The 18,130-nt window shown below is 36.3% G+C and overlaps 2 protein-coding genes across 3 annotated transcripts in view; one reads left to right on the forward strand and one right to left on the reverse strand.

Annotated features, from left to right (window-relative positions):
- The window catches only part of SRPX (sushi repeat containing protein X-linked), a 41,154-nt gene extending 33,956 nt beyond the window's left edge, over positions 1-7,198 (forward strand). For both annotated transcript variants that reach the window (XM_007433248.3, XM_007433250.3), the window contains 4 exons: positions 283-462; positions 1,906-2,039; positions 3,902-4,023; positions 5,472-7,198. In XM_007433248.3, the coding sequence (XP_007433310.2) occupies positions 283-462; positions 1,906-2,039; positions 3,902-4,023; positions 5,472-5,652 (617 nt within the window). In that variant the 3' untranslated portion in view covers positions 5,653-7,198. The remainder of the gene's footprint in view (positions 1-282; positions 463-1,905; positions 2,040-3,901; positions 4,024-5,471) is intronic.
- SYTL5 (synaptotagmin like 5) overlaps positions 7,192-18,130 on the reverse strand; it is a 50,817-nt gene continuing 39,878 nt past the window's right edge. The window contains exons 14-17 of the mRNA XM_088144783.1: positions 16,927-17,035; positions 15,202-15,337; positions 13,965-14,173; positions 7,192-12,449 (exon numbers count right to left, since the gene is read on the reverse strand). Of these exons, the coding sequence (XP_088000909.1) occupies positions 12,307-12,449; positions 13,965-14,173; positions 15,202-15,337; positions 16,927-17,035 (597 nt within the window). The 3' untranslated portion in view covers positions 7,192-12,306. The remainder of the gene's footprint in view (positions 12,450-13,964; positions 14,174-15,201; positions 15,338-16,926; positions 17,036-18,130) is intronic.

Genomic DNA, 18,130 nt, shown 5'->3' on the forward strand with positions numbered 1-18,130 from the left:
TTTCAGTTTGCAGTTGAAATTCTCGTCTCAGCAAAGAGGTATAACTAGTGGCATTTTGTTCTGGCTTTAGGGTCACTGTGATCACTCTTTAAATGATAGTGCAGTATGAAAACGGGATTTTAGCCAGATATTCTTTTTATTATCCCATGATATATATACTTGTTAATTAATTAACCAATAATAAAGAAATCTAAATCTTTGAGGAAGGTAACTAGATTTTCATTTTGATGTATTGGAAGTGATAATGGATTACTGAATGCTCCTCTTATTTTGTATTTAAAGTCAGGCGCTGTGGAAAACTGAATGCCCCAGACAATGGCTACATAAAATGTTCTGGTGATGGAAATAATTATGGTGCAACTTGTGATTTTTCCTGCATTGGTGGATATGACTTGCAGGGAAGTCCAGCAAGAGTTTGCCAGTATAATTTAGGCTGGTCAGGAACAGACCCAACCTGTACACGTACGTGAGTAATGAATAAATCCTGTAAGAGGGAAGCATATAGATCAGAATTATTTGAAACATGACTTAACATGATACCTCCAGGTGCTTCAAGGTTTTGGTTAACATAATTTACATGTAGATTAAGTAGATAATATTTTGCCAATAAGCAATAAAAAGATTTCTTATTTCAGTGTATAAATAGGCTGGCAAAATGTCAGTCAACACAAGCTCTTTATCTTTGTATTCATTATATTAAGGTCAAGAAAGTTCCCACTTCTTCCATAGGGCTTCAGTTAGAGATCTATGGGAATTCATGGAAGGGTCTCTAAATGTAGTGAGCTTTCTGTTTCTTTCCCCAAGTTTTCCCCATTATAATCCTCACTTCTTTCTTAAACTTAAAAAACAACTGATGCTGTAGTGTTCAGAATTGGAAGTGAAGAGCTTTGTGGAACACACCCAATGAAGGGTTATCTGGATTATGAACATTCATGGATGTCCTCTGACTCGAGTATTTCTCTTCATCCCTTTCTTCTGTGGATTTCTTGTTCTTTCTTGATAAATGTTGTTTGTTAAAAGGACAGACTTGAGGTTTTATTTCAGTCCAAGAGTAGGTATATAATGAATTCAAAGGGGGAAAGGCTCACATAGCGCTTGTCTGCAGTTGTTTAAATTAAATGAGCCTTCTCCTGAAGTTGTGCTGCTGCTCCAAAGGCAGTTAAGCAATCCAGGGAAAAAGTACAGTTGCTTTAAGAAGTTACTGGCAGATGCTATATAAACAGCCTCCCACATTCCAAAGCATCTTTCCCCTTTCAAATGCAAAGCTACACCACCAACTCATAAATAACTTCAGAAGTTGCAAATTAATTACTTAGCTGGACTGTGCTGTAGCCTGGATTTGAAAGGGGAAAATAGTTTGGAGTCTGAGTGGTACTCTCATAAGATCTGTTGACAACATTTAAAGAAGCTTATCTTTCTCCAGAAGCCCACACAATCCCAGGAAAAGATACATTTGGTTCTGAAACCCTCTTTTCCCATCCAGTTCCCTGCACAGAGATATAATTTAGAGCAGTGTTTCTCAGCCTGGGATTCTGGGAGTTGAAGTCCACACCTCTTAAAGTTGCCGAGGTTGAGAAACACTGATTTAAAGTCTGGAAGAAGCAGTAACTTGTTAGACATGAGTGAAATAAATTAAGCACAATTCTTCCTTTTTATGCTTGTTGCAAGATCCAAGAGATTTACCAGTTAACATAGACAGAGTATTTATTTAGTGTCTAGATTTGTAACTTATTTGAAGGTGATGATGTAAGGTTGGTTGGTCGCTGCAAAGAATTGAAATAATCTTTAAACCTTGGCATTAGCTGATAATTTTTCTGTCAATATTTCTCTGTGATATGTTGTTTGAACATTTTCAAGTTTTATATAAACATGGTAGGGTCATTCACTTTTTGTATATCTCTTCAGCTATGAATATTAATATTGGTGTGAGGACAGCAGCAGCTCTTCTAGACCAGTTTTATGAAAAACGAAGGCTGCTGATTATATCCACTCCTACTGCAGCCAATTACTTTTATAGAATGCAGCTGGGAATATTGCAGGTAAGTCAAAGTTTATTATATGTAAGTAGAATTTAATTCTCCCCCCAAATTAATATAGATGAGCAGTGTCATTAATATTGTTTTCTCCTTTATTTTAATACACATTATGACAATTTGGCTCACATATTCACAAAGGGCTGATTAAATTAAATAAGTTCCAGGAGAGTTCTTGTTGTAGAACAATGGAGGTGATTCTCATAATTTCCCTTTAAATCCACCCACCCCTACCATGCCACCACTCACTCTGTTCTAGAAAAACCTTTAACCTATTCCAGATTAAATGGGAGGGGCAAGGTGGCTGCAGAGGAATCAGCAAAGTTGTCTCCTCTGACATCACTGCAGTAATTCATCTTAGTGGATAATGGTCTTCATATGGTTTGGAGTTATACTTATTTTTTTCCCCTTCAGAATGAATCTAAAACCTTCTGCCCTATATAGGGACAATAGCTATTGCTCTTGTTATTCAGGGTCCCTTCTACCATGACTTCTTCCACTCCATTTAAAGACTGCTTCCCTGCCCCTCCCCATAAATAAATAAATGGTCCATATACAGAATGAAATGAGACTGTTTGTTCTGGATATGGGTCAAAATACTTCTAGGCAGAAGTCATTCAGGGAGGCTTAAGAATGTGTATGATGTGAAGCAGGGTTTGGAGTTTGAAAGTAAATTCATTTTCCATTTCATGTGTAACCCCACCCTTTTTGATAAGTCTTCAGAAGTGAGGAATAGTTTCTTCAGCATTAAATTATTTCACAATTAAGAATATTTAATAAAATTAGTCTCTAATCTATTAATGTTGGCCATGTCCAATTATATTTGTAGACAGTAAGGAAGATAACCTTGATGGAAATATACAAGAACCACACACAGGACTGAAATATTTTTTTAGTCCAAAGCAACAAGATAACATTTGGAAGTGACTGAGGCAGATGCCTCACTAATTCACTGGAGTATAAAAAGGGGGAGGAGGTACAGCACAATCAGACTTGCAAGATTCTGTTGTTATAGCCAATCTCAATGTTTTAGCCTTCCTGTGGAGTTGACTTCCTGATCTGGTTTACCTGGTGAGGCTGAAAATTTGTGAGGTGATTAGGGCATAAGTGGTTGTCTGAAGGGCCTCCCACTCTAGGAATGCCACACTAGATGGACTTGTGCAAAGGCCTTCCTGGCCACAGCTGCCACCTGCTCTTTGAGCAGAGCTGTGAATCCGGGATGAACCCAGATTGTGGACCAGTCTTGAATGGGGAATTGCAACCCCATTCAAGAACGAAGATGAAAAATCTTCAGATCCAGGAGGCTCAAATAACCATAGTCATTTGGTTTTGCCAGGATTGAGCCTGAGTCTATTCCTCTCATGCAGATCCAAACAGCCTCCATAGATTGGGTCAGAACATAGACAGTATCACCTGGGTAGCTCAGGGTCAAGATGTATGATTGGTTGTCATCTGCATACTGATGTGATGATACTGGACCCAAGTGGATGGAGGGCCTCACCCAGCACTTTCATATAGAGGTTAAACAGGTGGGGTGAGAGTGTTGAGTCCTGAGGCACTCTACAAGTGAGGGGCAATGAACCAACCACAGAGGAAGAACCACTGCAACAGTGCCCTCCCAAATCTTTGCAGCCAGTCCAGAAGGATACTATGGTTGATTGTATTAGAAATCACTGGGAGATCAAGGAGCATAAGGTTGGATGTGCCATCCCCATCTCAGTTCTGCAACCAAAGAAATAAGGAGGCTGTTGCTCATACAAAGTTTTGTAGGCCAAATTTAATAACCCTACATTAATGATTATCACAAATTGCATTGTATGGGTGCTTTTCATAATTAATCCACTTGATTATCTTCATATCTTACACAGCCAGCACAATGTGGTTTAGATCTCCGGCATGTTACAGTGATTGAGTTGGTTGGAGTTTATCCAGCACAGCTTGGAAGAATAGGATTAAGACTGATGCCTCCTGCTTTGGCTTTACAACTCAGGTAAATTACACAGACTCTAATTATATGGAAGAATTCCCTCTGGCTATTTGCCTTTAAGGTCTTGATTGGATTTTTAGAGCAGGACCTTGTGGTTTTCTTATGCAAACAGGATTCCTAAATAGAACACCTTGTTTAAGTAAATGTAACTTAATAATCTGCACATATATAAAAATGTCATGTTCTTTAAAATCCAATCTTTTCTCCACTAGTTTGTGATAAATGGTTACATTCTCGTTACTCTGCAGAGACTGTATGCTGTGCATGAGCATACTACTGTCTTTCCTGCATTGCCAAGCAGCTGTGGGAAATAGTAATGCTCTAAGATTAGTTTTTTTCCAGTATTTAGAGCTGTAAAATGTTATCCTGATTAACTGTCTTCTAGTTGAATGTCATAATTCAAGATCATAATTGGAACACTCATAACATTATGGTTTGATCATAATAAAAGCAAATAACTTTCTTAAACTGTAAAACAACAACTTTTCCTACTCAGTAGTACAGAGTAATATTTCGGTACAAGGACAACACTGATTTGTTTTTTTAAAAAATACGATCTTCTCTGGCCTTTAGTCATAGGAGTGAACAGCTATCCTGATAAATGCAAACTAATACTTTCAAAGAGTACCAGAGGTGTGGAGTGTCTGTATACACTGAAATAAATTTTTCTAAAGCAAGAATAAAGTCAGCATGCTTCCCCTCTAAACACAAGATGCAACTTTTCTATATTCCTTGAAATTATGAATACACTAGATATGCAAGATATTCACTGCAATCCTAAATACTTTAAATTTATGTCCCTGTGAGAGGTTTTGGCCACAGCAGAAAATACACATGGTCAAAAATGCACTGTGAGGACTGGATTATCTTTGTTTAGTATTTAACAATTGTACCTGGAAAAAGGATTATTTTCCTTTTCAGATATTGACTACTGGGGGATTTCAGATATTATATACTGGGAGATATACCCAGGAATATTACTGTATATAGCAAATGAAGATCAATTTCACCCACATATTGACTTGAGAAGCAGCTCCAGGAAGCTGGTTAGTCACTCCCTTCCAAATAATGGTCACCTTCATTGATGATTGCTTTGGGGTTGAAGAAGAGAAGGGTAATCTATTCTGGCCTCCTGCCTTAGCCAGGGACCAAGGACAACTGAGGGGAAGAATAGCAAAGAGGGATTAGCTTAGCTTGACCACTTCGTTCTGCATATGAAGAAGTCTTCTTTCTTCCTTATATTTCTTCCTGTTTTAGTTTGTAAACTGGCAGACAGAGACTCTTTGAACTGATACATGCTACTTTGGGACATATTGTCTAGAAACAGATGCTCTTGAAAGGCACTTCAGTGGTCATGAAAATGGGCAGGGGTCATGATCAGGAGTGCAAGATGCTGCTTAGTGAAAGAGAAAGGAAATTGTTAACAAACTTCTCTCCCTTCATACCCTCAGGTTGTTGCTTCGTATCCCTCACTATAACTTTTATATGGTAGTAGTTGATAAACATGGTGTGGACAAAGAACGATATCCTTTTCCAGCAACCCCTGCTGAGCTCTTTGCACTCATTGACACTTTCCCCTTGAGAAAAGAAGAGATGAAATTGCAAGCTGAAATTGGCCGGTCTTGTCCCTGATTTCAGACTATGGGCATTCAGATGCCAGTATTTTTGCTGCCTAAATTTTTCTGGTGCTACACAAAGCGTGAGATTATGGAAGTCACTGCTGTACAGATCCTTTTTCTTAGTATGTGTGTGTCTAGCCTAATGGATGTTGCAGAACTTCTTTTCATGTAACCTATAAATGATGCCTCTTTATCTTGTCAAAGATTTATTTTCTTCTGTGAAAGGTATTGAATTGCTTTGGTTAACACTCCAGAATAACATTTCTTCCCATGTAAATGTTTTCATTTCTTTTTACAGATCTTTTATTAATAAAACAGTTTTGCATTTTGGAGGTTTAGTATTTATATTAACACAGTATTTCAAAGGTGATTTTTTTTTCATTCAGCAAAAAAGGCTCCAGACTAAGTTTAGAGGAGTCCCACTGATTTCAGTTGGACCAAACATGAGTGAGCTGAGATCCAACATTATTAGGCAACCCACAGAAATTTATCTTCTTCTGTTATCTGGCTATATGACTTCATTGGGATACAACACAAACTAGAACTCACACACCCAGGTTTTAGAATGATAGTTAAAATAAAGATGGAGCTTTTTTTTATATGTAAAGGATTTACCAAACTTTTGTGTAAACTTTTCTGGCAAATAATTTGAGAGTGGTATTACAGCTTACATTTGCAAGTCAGTTTTCAAAAGATGGATTCATAGATAAGAAAATCTGATACACTGATTTGTAAGCAGTAAAAATGAAGTTTAGGTCTTTCACCAAGCAAATCAAATTGATGCAGTCTTCTTAAGCTTGAATGAATGAACTACATTTCTTTTATGTACTTTACTAAACAAATCTAGATCTAATCATGTCTAATGACAAACAGCAACACTCAGTTCTGTTTCCCATTAACTATCTTGCCATTTTATTGTAGTTTTAACATTAGAATGACAATATTAAAAGAAACAGCTGTCTGGAAAATCCTTGTGCCTTTTATTGAAGAATGAAAATATTTCACTGGAATGTGAGATTTATAAACTCTTGACCACTGAAACAGATAATGTATTTGCCTTAAGTTCCTTCTTGGAGTGACTTTCATTCCCAGTTATACAGAACTGTAATTAAATAGCTTTTCATGATATGACAAATATAAAATCAAAATATATACCTTTTCCATTTTGGTATTTTAATTCTGGCAAGTAGTACATATTTTTAAGTGTCTTTAAAATTAATATATAATGAGATTGGCAATATGTAGAATTATAATCTCCAAATCTGATTAGTAAAATGCTAAAAGCCTACTTGTGTGTTAGTAAATTCTCCATCAATTTGAAAGGCATCGACTTAATTTATTGAAAAAATAATTAATAAAGAATTGGCCTAAAATTCTAATAGATGTATGAAGCAATTAGAGCTATAGAATATGTTTGAAGACAATATGCCTCAGACTATTAGATGCTTTTAGGCCTATTGTATGATTCCTGGAGAAAGCTGTTTTCCCTGGTAGGAAATGAGATACTTGGCTAAATATACTATCATGAGGGTTGCTATGAGTAATGAACCATGCAGAAACAGAGAAGGTAGAGTGGATCTATTCCTAAACATTATACCATTTTATATACAGTTGTGAAAAGTGTCCCTTCAGTTTTGGTTATTCAAATGTGTCTTAGCTATCAGAATTTTTCCAGTTAAAATATCTTAAACATGAATTAAAATGTTTACATGATGAATTTTTAATTGTACACAAAACAAGACTTTACTATAGCTACAAATAAGAATAACCCAACTTTCTATAAGTCATATATCTGAGTGTATAAATAAAAGTAGTACAACATAAAACAAACATAGATGGGCAAAACAGTTTTGTTTAGTGTGTTTGTGTGTGTATCTCAGAAGTATCATTTAATCATTCATCACAGGATTTTTTCAAGACCACAGAACACCAAACAATTTGTCTTAATATGGAAACACCTATGGCTATTGCTTTTTAAAAAGAAAAATAATATTGTGAAAGCACATTTACTTTCCCTTATCTTTTATACATTTATTTTAAACTTTAATGAGATGCATGAGCTTGCATAAGATGGCAGAGTTGGAAGTGAAACTTCATAAATGAAGCTTATGAATTGGGTAAACATTCAGTCTGTTTGAATATTTGTGGATGTAGTAAGGGCTGAAAATTCACTTTCACAAAAATATGTTGATGCGATCGACAATAGGATCTTCAGTTTTGATTTAAAGCTCATTATATGAGAACTTCCATCCAAAAGTCTTACACTGATTTTTTTCCCCAGGCTTATGGAATACCTCAAGCTATTCAGGGAATATTGATGTTTCATGGAACATAATTTAAGAAGTACTTATCTGTACTGCTCATACCCAACATAAATATTTCCAAATGATGAAATTATAATATTAATAAATACTATAGAAAAATATCTGACTGCTTCTAACACACACAACAAAATATTTTGCTGATAAAAATCAAAACAAGAGCTTTCTTCTACATCACCAATACCATTTGATCAATACTAACAGGATAAAATTCTGCAGGATAATAGGTAAAATGTGCAGTTTGTGTAATTTATTGCTACAGTTGAATTAAGCTAGTGAATTTGTTTAAGAATTATATATGAGAAATAAACAGTCCCTGATTTATTTAGAAGTTGTATTATGACAGGATACATGGCAGTGACTCCATATTCTGCAAGACAGTTAGTCAGAAGAGAGCAACCCAGTAGGTAGTTGGTGCAAGTTAAATAGAGTCTTATGAGAAAATGCGAGCCTGACTCTGGAGATCCCACCATTTAAGGGATTGAAGGAGGATCCATCACTTTTCCCATGTGCTGTCTCCTGTACTTCCATTGCCTTGCTATCACCATTGCTCTTCCCCAAGGCAAGCAAACTTGGAAATCTGTACATTCTGCCCTTTAGGCAGAATGAAGCAGTTGCTCCAGACCGCAAACTGGGAAGGTAGAAGATGAGGATTTCTACTCAGTACGCCACACATCCTGTCTACTCCTTGACACTGCTGCTCTCATGGACTTAAGTGTAAGACCAGCCAGGTAAGATGACAAATATTCCATGTACTGTATACCTTAGTATGTGTAGTTTAGAAGATCTACTGCTGTTATATCCTTGGCTTCCATTCCATTGTTATCAAACTCAGATGTACATCTCAGAAAGAGTAGAGTGCATATAAGTTGGGTATGGAGTAAAAGATCATAGCCTTCATTTAATTTTTTTTCCCAGCATTATCAAAATGAAGACTTGGTATCCTAACACAGAGATGTACTTGCTTTAAGAGCTTATAATTTTAGCAATATCACCTGATGTTAAGGTTTTAAAAACAAGGTATACACTGAATTTATAAACAGGAAAAAAGTGGTAAATATCTGTAAAATAGTTTGGCTGTGTAATAATACACAGAAATACAACAGGAAAAGAAATGTCTTAAAAGTCACCAGCTTTACTCATTAGTAGCTGGTAGCTATGAATTAAACAATTATAGCAAGGGTGACTTAATTAAACCAATCTTTCTTAGGTTTCTGGCACTTTATATAAATTTAAAATAATAGTACTTTTTAATCCTATTTTGATTTAAAGTACATATAGCACTCTGAAGAGTGTACCATGGAAACAAGCAAACAGATCAGAATAATTTGGGGAAAAATCAGATGTAAAAATCATTTTCACTGTTTCACATATTTGTTTAAAATACTGTGAGAAAAATATATCTTTGGGTGAATCTTTGGGTGAAAGAAGCAAGTTTTAGAGGCCTCAGATGAATCTTGCATGATCCCTTCAGGCAAGAAGGATCATCCATGGCTGTATCTGCATGCCTATTAATTACAAGGCAGCTATTCTGATTTTATGCTTTTCCTTCTTCTCATGATGTATTCGCTGATCCCATTGCTGACACCAGTTTCTGTGGTATCAAAATGCAGGACACAAGGCAAAATAATCAAGGCTTCACTGCAGTGTTTATTAGGTAGTATGTACTGGAGGGGGACTCCACCAAAGGTTAGTGGGAGACACTCCCCTGTAGGCAAAATGGATGCCCTGATATTTATGCAGTTCTACAAGAAAGGGGAAAGGAAAACAACACATACGTATACATATTCATATGATGATGCAGGCATACCTAAATGAGCAACACTTCTCAAGTTATTTTCTGTCCCTGTTCTTGGCTGCTATCTACAAGGACAGAACAACTGCTATCTATGAGGAAAGCAGTAGTGTCAGAGGGGAAGAAACAAATTGTTCAAGGTGCCAAATGCCAGGAAGAAGACATCCTCCCTTATGTTGTTATGGGGATGTTTGTGATAAGGGGTTTATAATCAGCCTAGTTCATACCCAGCTTCAAGGGTGTTGCACATTCCTTTATGTTTCAATTTTATTAAGGCGATCCCATTCATCTGAGGCCTCTAAAACTTGCTTCTTTCACCCAAAGATTCACCCAAAAATATATTTTTCTCACAATACAACAAAAACTGTGAAACCAAAAACAGATTTTTCACTCTGTAGGTTGGTGCTAACATAAATCTATACTCACAGTCCAGCCTTTTGGGTAGCAGCTGGTGTTTCTCAGTATTTTCATAAAGCATCAAGACATTTCATGGAAAAAAAATCAGTAAACTTCAAATATATACCAATGCAGTTCCATATTAAAGAAGTATGATTCAGAAATCATTCTTGTAAAATTACAGTTTTAGATTACTGAAGTTTGAGTTGAACCTAAATGATGACTTAATCAAACCCGGTTTACATATAATACTAAGCCAAAAACAACCAAATCAGATTAAAGATTTCTTACCCGAGAGACAATGCCCCTATGACTCTGGATACACAGAGGCAACAGAGGGTGTGCTTCTCCAGTGCCTGTACTACAGAAACATTTGTACTAGCCTCATCTCACCATTACTGCATAAATACCCAAGGGGCACAGGACAGTTCTACACCTCCCTGCTGCTTTCAGGTACCCACCCTGCTACAACATGAAATGTTGCCAGGTTCTGTGTAGCAGGGTTCAAAAATCATCACATGGTGACCTGTGCCATAAACTAGATTTAATGAGCATCTAGTTCTCCATACTAGAGTGCTCTGTAATTTAATGTATTTAATAGATACAGCCTTCCACATACTAACCTTTATGCTCCCCTATACCCATCTAATGCTCCTATCCCTCCTTTTAGATTCTTTTAGACTCTTGTTTTTATATATATACTTTCTGTTTTAATACATATATTTTTTAATATCTTCTACCTTTTTATAACTTTTTTTAGACTCTGATGTCTAAATTTTAATTGACTGTACCCCATCCTCCTTATGCTGGTCTAGGACCATAATAAAGAATTGATTTGATGATCTAACAGAATTAATGCACTTATTCTTGTAACTGGAGACAAAGCTATACTTGAAAACCCACTCATGTCTCAGCATGACGTAGATCTTAAATAGCAATGTACTCTTCATGAAAGTAAAGAAAAGGCTGAAGGAACTAGGTCTGCACTACTAAAGGAGAGACAGAGTGATTATGAACAGTAATTTTAACATTGTCAAGTGCTTAAAACAGGTTTTGGCTATTCACTCCACTCACAGTTTCTAACAGGGAGGTAGTTTTACATTAAGCTATTAGAAGTGATTCCTAACTGAATTACAGTGCAATTACCTAGAACAGTGTTTCTCAACCTTGGCAACTTTAAGGTGTGCGGACTTCTACTCCCAGAATTCCCCAGCCAGCAAAGATAGTTGGAGAATTCTGGGAGTTGAAGTCCACACATCTTAAAGTTGCCAAGGTTGACAAACACTGACCTAGAAACTCCCCTTTGGGAGGATCATAAAGAAGGGTGGGCTGGCATTACTAATACCTGTTTAGGACAGAAGTTAGATTCTGTGCTTGCTATTTTGCAGTCTTTCATATAATGTCGTCTAATCTTGATCAAAACAAAAGTATTTAGGTATCTGTACAGTAGGATGTCAAACATAACATCAACAATTACTTTTGAGTGGCTGTTTAATACTTTTATATCTCCACTTTTGTAGAAAGTGCTGAAATGCAAAAGGTGCGACGCCAATGAGATTTAATTTGTAATACCAGCAATACAATACCTCTAGCCCATGCCAATAGCCATTCTGTTTATGAGCAGGTAGCCTGAGATTCTCAAACTCTTTATTATGAAGCTTGTTGGGAACCATTTGTGGATATTAGCCGGAAAATATTAGGAACATAATTACTCTTACAGCTAGCCTCCAGTGCTGGCACTCACTTCCTTAGCTCATTGGGCTTATTTGAAATGGGTTTATAATGAACTAGCCTCACTGACTTCACTCATTTATTAATCACTGATATTTCTTTTCTGAGAAAACATATTGAAATAATAAAAGAAGCTCTTTGGGTCACATTCTGTAGAGGGTATGGCCTCATTTTAACTACTTAGCAAATCTAGTTTTGGAAATGACTTAACTGACTTAACCTGGGTAAGTTAATACAAGAGCTAAAGTATGGATTTGGGAAAGTGCTGAATGCATTCATAATCCACTTCAGAAAATTTAAATTCAGAGAGAAAGTAAACTTCTCTATGTTTACATGTGCAAATCATGACAGGAGACCAGCCTCCATTACATCTTATTAAAATTTAAAATTACACTAATGTCAATCTTATGCAAACCATATTCCTCTAGAGTCTGCGTTTTCCCATGCTAGATCTCAGCATTAATACACCTTCCACAGAATCTCCAGGACAGTCAATCATTCTTTGCCAAAGCAGTCGCTCTTCTCCTTGAGAATCCATCCAGTCAACTTCTTTGCCATTGCTTATACCTGGAAAATTGCAAAGCACGGTGGTCAGCTTATTTTTTTCAATCAGATAAATCATTCCACCATCCATTCTATCCAATATTTCATAAAAGTCCATTTCACAACATCTGCAATGTTTGTAGCAATGGTTCAGAACACATGGTACTCCAAATTCACAAGAACTACAGCAACTCTTATCAAACTGTCATCTATAGCCCCAGTTTCCATACAGAGTAAAACTGACAGCTTCATTTAAAATGAGCAATATTTACATTTAGATTGGGATTTAGTGTTTAGCTCTGTTCACAGCAACAATATATAAAAGACTTAATAAGAAATAATATTCACATTACAAACTGGAAACTAATTCCTATACTGAATTCTTACAAGAATGGTGGGATGGAGAATGAAATCCCTTGAAAGATAAATCTAAAAACTCCCATTTGACTTTGGTGGTATTATTATCATCAACATCATCATCATCATCATCATCATCATCATCATCATCATCATCATCACCTTAGCAGTCCTTGTTGGGAATTCATATATATATATATATATATATATATATTTATTTATTTATTTATTTATTTATTTATTTATTCTTTTTAGCTTTGCCTTTAAAGCAAGCATCACAGAAAGGATTACTATAAATATGTTTAAATCAGAGGCAGACAACATTTTCTGGATCAGGGCTCCATAACTCTGCAAAAGGCCTGAGGGCAACAATAAAGACTAATTTTTCCTATTCGTTTTTTTCCTATCATTTGAGAAATGATAAGAGTGGAGATTTATTTATTTATTTATTTATTTATTTATTTATTTATTTATTATTAGATTTCTATCCTGCCTTTAATACAGAAGTTCAAGGCAGCATATACAGTATAATACTCTTTCCCTTTATTTTCATGCACAACAGAGTTGGTTTGAGAGAAATTGAGTGGCCCAAAGTCACCCAGGGAACTTCCATGACTAAGAATGGTCTAAAACCTGAGTCCCCTCACTCCCAATCCAACACCTTATGAGTGGATGGGAGCATTTAACTTCCCAGAAGCCCTGCATTTTAATTCTCCATATTTTGACAGTCTCTTTTCTGGAATTTGGGAGGAGGAGATAAGGATGAAATTAAAATATTTCATCTTCTAGAAATGCTGTGTTTCCAATTCTACTCATTTAACTCTGTGTTAAAAGATCACACTATTAAATTCTGCTTGAATTTCAGTGCTTTGAGCAGCACAAAAGAAATGGGGGTGGGGGGTGCTGTCTGGAGTTTACAGGCTCCTTATCCATGGTTTGAACTTACATACCAATGGAACGAACCATAGTGTAATAAAAAGAGTAACTGATATAATAAAAATGTTGTGGGAAATATGGGAAGACTTCACTGTGGGCCAAAAGCTGCAAGAAGAAGAACTAAACAGGTCTCTCAAGTGTTGTTATCCAGTTCTAAATATGAAGAGTACTATAGAAGTTTCATTTCTTAGTCTCCCTTTCTATTCCCTTCCACCAAAGAGGGGAAAGAAGGTCCACCACACCTACCACTTCCAGTACTCAAGCGAACACCTCCCAGGAAGATATTGCTGGCAAGAGACTCCTTGTCCCAGACAGTGAGTTCTACACACACATTGTGTATATCTCTAGGGTTCAAACCACTAAAAGTGAACGTATGATTCCAGTGGGGATTCACACTCTTTTTTATTACATGAGTTTTGTGCTTGGAAGATTTGTTGTTGTCAGGAAGCAAGTATCTAAGAGAGAAAAAGAAGAAAAAAATGATATGGAAGTTTGTTATGAATGTTATACTTATAACTGAGAAGATATTGATTAAAGTATCCTAACCCAATCCATTTTTAAAATATGGCCATTGGCACACCACTCAACAGCTACATGTAGTCCATAGCCCAAAAAAGGAATAAATTATAAAATGGATTTGTCATAAGAGTTGGCCACAGTGAGACTCATGAAGCCCTTTATCTAGAAGGAAAAGTTATTTGGAAATGTTTTAATTTCTTAAACAAAACAAAACTCTGTGACATGGAGTAATATCAGAGATTTACAAATAATAGGTAGTCATATAAACTTATTTGTAGATTGTGAGATACACATGTGGTAGGAGGTGAATTATGACTTTCACCAGGACAGCAAATGCAAGATTATATCGGCTAACCAAGATTAAGAGATACAATGTTGTGCCCTGATATATAAAGTGGTTGCCTATTATTATTTTACTATTTAAAATATTCAAAATAAGGTGGAAGCAAGTAGAGGTACAAGAAATATAAACTTTGTCACCTGATGTCCAAGGGACATTTTTGAGAAACAAATAGATGGTCAAATAAGCGATTACAGGTAGTTCTCGGATTACAACAGCAATTGGGACTGAGAACTCCATTGCTAAGCCACGTGGTCATAAAGTGCGACATCACGTTACTGGGTCTCTTAGCAATGGCAATTCTGGCAGTCCCAGTTGCCATCATTAAACAAGGACTGTGCAGGTCATTAAGCAAGGCCCTCATGTGATCGTGACTTCCAACTTCCTGCTGGATTTCCCATTGCCTTTGCTTGTGGGAAACTGGCAGGGAACATCAGAAATTGTGGTCATGTGACTGTGGGGATGCTGCAACAGCCAGAACTCCGAGGACACCTCATTCAGCACGGTTGTAACTTGAATGGTTGCTGAACAAATGGTCATAACATAAGGACTACCTGTATTCAATACAGGAACACAAAAATGCCCACTAGCATATATAGCCAAAAACAGAATAGGGGACATCACCCTTTCACAAATGTATCTGAAGTGCCTCCTGATTTCACAGCCATTAAATTCTTGGCTTCCTTGATGACAATTTCCAATGTGCCTCCTGATGGTAGTTGTGAGGTTGCCTTCTTTTCTTTCTTTGAGCTCTTCTTTCCTTTAGAAGAAGGAAAACAAGAATGGAGGGATATCTGGATGTATAAGGCTTCAATACTTTACATAATGTCCTATCCTAAGGCTAGAAATAAATACACATCCAGGCCATGCCTCTTACTCAAGCCACAAATATCTCTGTTCTGTAGAAGAAACAACTTGCACACCATGCAACTTTATCTCTTATCTAAATTATTATCTATAATAATAATCTACAAATATCTAATTATTTGTCCCCCAACAATTTCAAACAATTTTTTTTAAATGCAACTTTTCAGAAACACAGGTGTTCATAAACAATCTGTTCACTTAATATATCCCAGGTCAATGCAATGTATTTATTAAGTGAAGACAAAAGATTTGAAGAAAAAAATTAGCTTCCATAATTTCTAATATGGACAGAAACCATGAAAAGTAGTTGTTCAAAATGTCTGCACAGACCACACAAAAGCCTGGATCTTACTTTATAATCTGGAGGGAGGGCATTACTTAGAGATTATAGGACATAACAAGAGCACTATTTTGTTCTTGCATGAGTATCTGGAATGGTTCGTGATGCAACTTCAAAATTTATTTATGGTCCAACACCAAACACAATAAAAGACCAGTATATAATATAATAACTATAAAAGGATATTTTAAAATTGTGAGAAAATCCTAAAGCAATTAGCAGCTAATAGTTAATAGCATGAAGGAGGAACCAGACAGTTTCTAACAGCTATAGCTATTGATAAAAATTTTGCAACCTTCTTAGAGGTTTCTGAAGAGTGGTCACCTAGGAGAAGGGTAACAGCCTCCTGGTCACAATGGCAATTAGAGTTATTAACAATTGGAAGTATTAAACTTGAGATACAATTTTTGGTCACTATAGGAAAGTGATGCTTTTGTTTCCTACAACATTCTGTTCATTATACTTTAACTGTGGATGGATGTCATCAAAAAAATAAAAAGCACAATAAGGTCCAGAATAAATGCCAGCTCACAGAGTGATTATTAAAAAAACCTGTTCAATACGCCCAAAAACTTCTAACTTGTCCAAACACCAATTACTGATCATTAAAAATAGTTTTCTGGTGGATAGGAGGCTTGGAAAGTAGATTGCCTTTGAATCTCAGCAACCTTCTTCCTGATTCTCAAGCCTCTGCTGAATTTGGGTGAGCACAGCTGACCCACTCACCAATTGTCCTCAGGACTCAATCAATCACCCCAACCTTGGTCAACCAAGACATGCATGCTCATGGGAATTTTGAGTAGAAATAATTGGCAAGCTTTTGCAGTATTTTGTATACAGTGAAAATGTCAAGTCTTGTTACCCAACAAGATGACATAATAAGAAAATGCTGTTAAATTGACAGCTAATAAAACAAACAAATCCTGCCCCTGCTTCCAAAAGATATATTGTTGAAGATGAGTAATACAGAAAGATGAAATGATTTGTGGTTTCAAATTCTTTTAGAAATTAGTAAACCAACTGAACAATATGCAATTCCAGTATTTTGCAGCACTGGATTTTTGTTCCTAATGCCTGCACAAGATGGTGAATTGAAGCAATTCAGGGAAAACACTGCTAGATGCATCAACAGATTTTTTTACCTTGAATCTGTCCCAGGGGAAGTGTTAGGTTCCTCTCAGGTGGGGTGTACCGTAAAACAACTATTAATTCTCCTTTGTACTGCAGCCCAGTATCAGTTGCAATCTCCATCTAAAACAATGGAATAAAATAGAAGAATGTCTTGTTTAGTAAATATTTATCTTCACTTTTAGAACATGTATCAGCAATAATTTCCAGCACACAGACATATTTTGAGGTATACATAATTATACAGCAATCTAAAAGAGGAGTATACAGAGGAAGATGAGCCTCAAATAGCTCAGCCAGTACTTCTTCTCTGTGGACTTACACTGAGGAAGTACGTAGGTTTTTATTCATTCTCTCTCTCTGGCCTTGTGTAAGTGGTTTTTCTTCTTTCAAACACCCTCCCTCAGTGAAAGAAAAATATACTATGGCAGTTTCTGGGTGTTTTTGCCTCTCTCTAAAAGCAGCTTCAAACACCAAACATCCAAAGCTTCTTCCAATCTGCCCAACATATCCTTGGAATACCACCTTTTTGCCTACTAGACTTTTGAAGGGGGGGGGGAGAAAATTGGTCAACTTTCCCACTGCAGTGTGGAGAGTGCTTACAAGGCAGACTTCCTTTGCATGTGGCCAAAGAATTGCTATTTTAAGTTTTATAAAGAGCTTGGATCATTGACTGGTAAAAGTGGGGTTTTCCTGAACAACCCTTGCTGGTTCTTTAATAGGGCTAGAAATGGGGACTAAGGGGTCTTATGACATTCAGCATTGTTCTGGTATTTATGTAACTGATAGTATGCCTTGTCACTGTAAAGTTTCCCTCCTAAAGCTCTAGGCTTTATGCAGACTTCAATAATATCACTATGGCTTTGCTGTTCTTCTGTTCTTCTACCAAATTCATCACATTAATACATTTTCAAGTTTCAACAAAACAAGATAAATCAGAAAATAACTAAAGAATTGGGAGGGGAGAAGGAAAAAAGAAAAGGAAAAATGGTAAACACATATTGAAACAATTAAGTATACAATGGTATCAAGTACAAAAAATGAAACCATGACCACATGGAGCAAGCATACATTTGGAGAATGCCAGAAGTTTGAAGGTAAGAGACCTGACTCATGTAACTAGCTATGGCTTTTATGTGGCTTGAGTGGCTGAAATTCTCCATGAATCCAGGTGCTAGAAAATTGTTAGGACTGTTATGACAAATCACAAAACTCATT

Source organism: Python bivittatus, unplaced genomic scaffold, assembly GCF_059951505.1.
Source record: "Python bivittatus isolate LINGU-HERP-01145 unplaced genomic scaffold, Pbiv_v1 ctg000350_np1212, whole genome shotgun sequence".
Classification (NCBI taxonomy): domain Eukaryota; kingdom Metazoa; phylum Chordata; class Lepidosauria; order Squamata; family Pythonidae; genus Python; species Python bivittatus.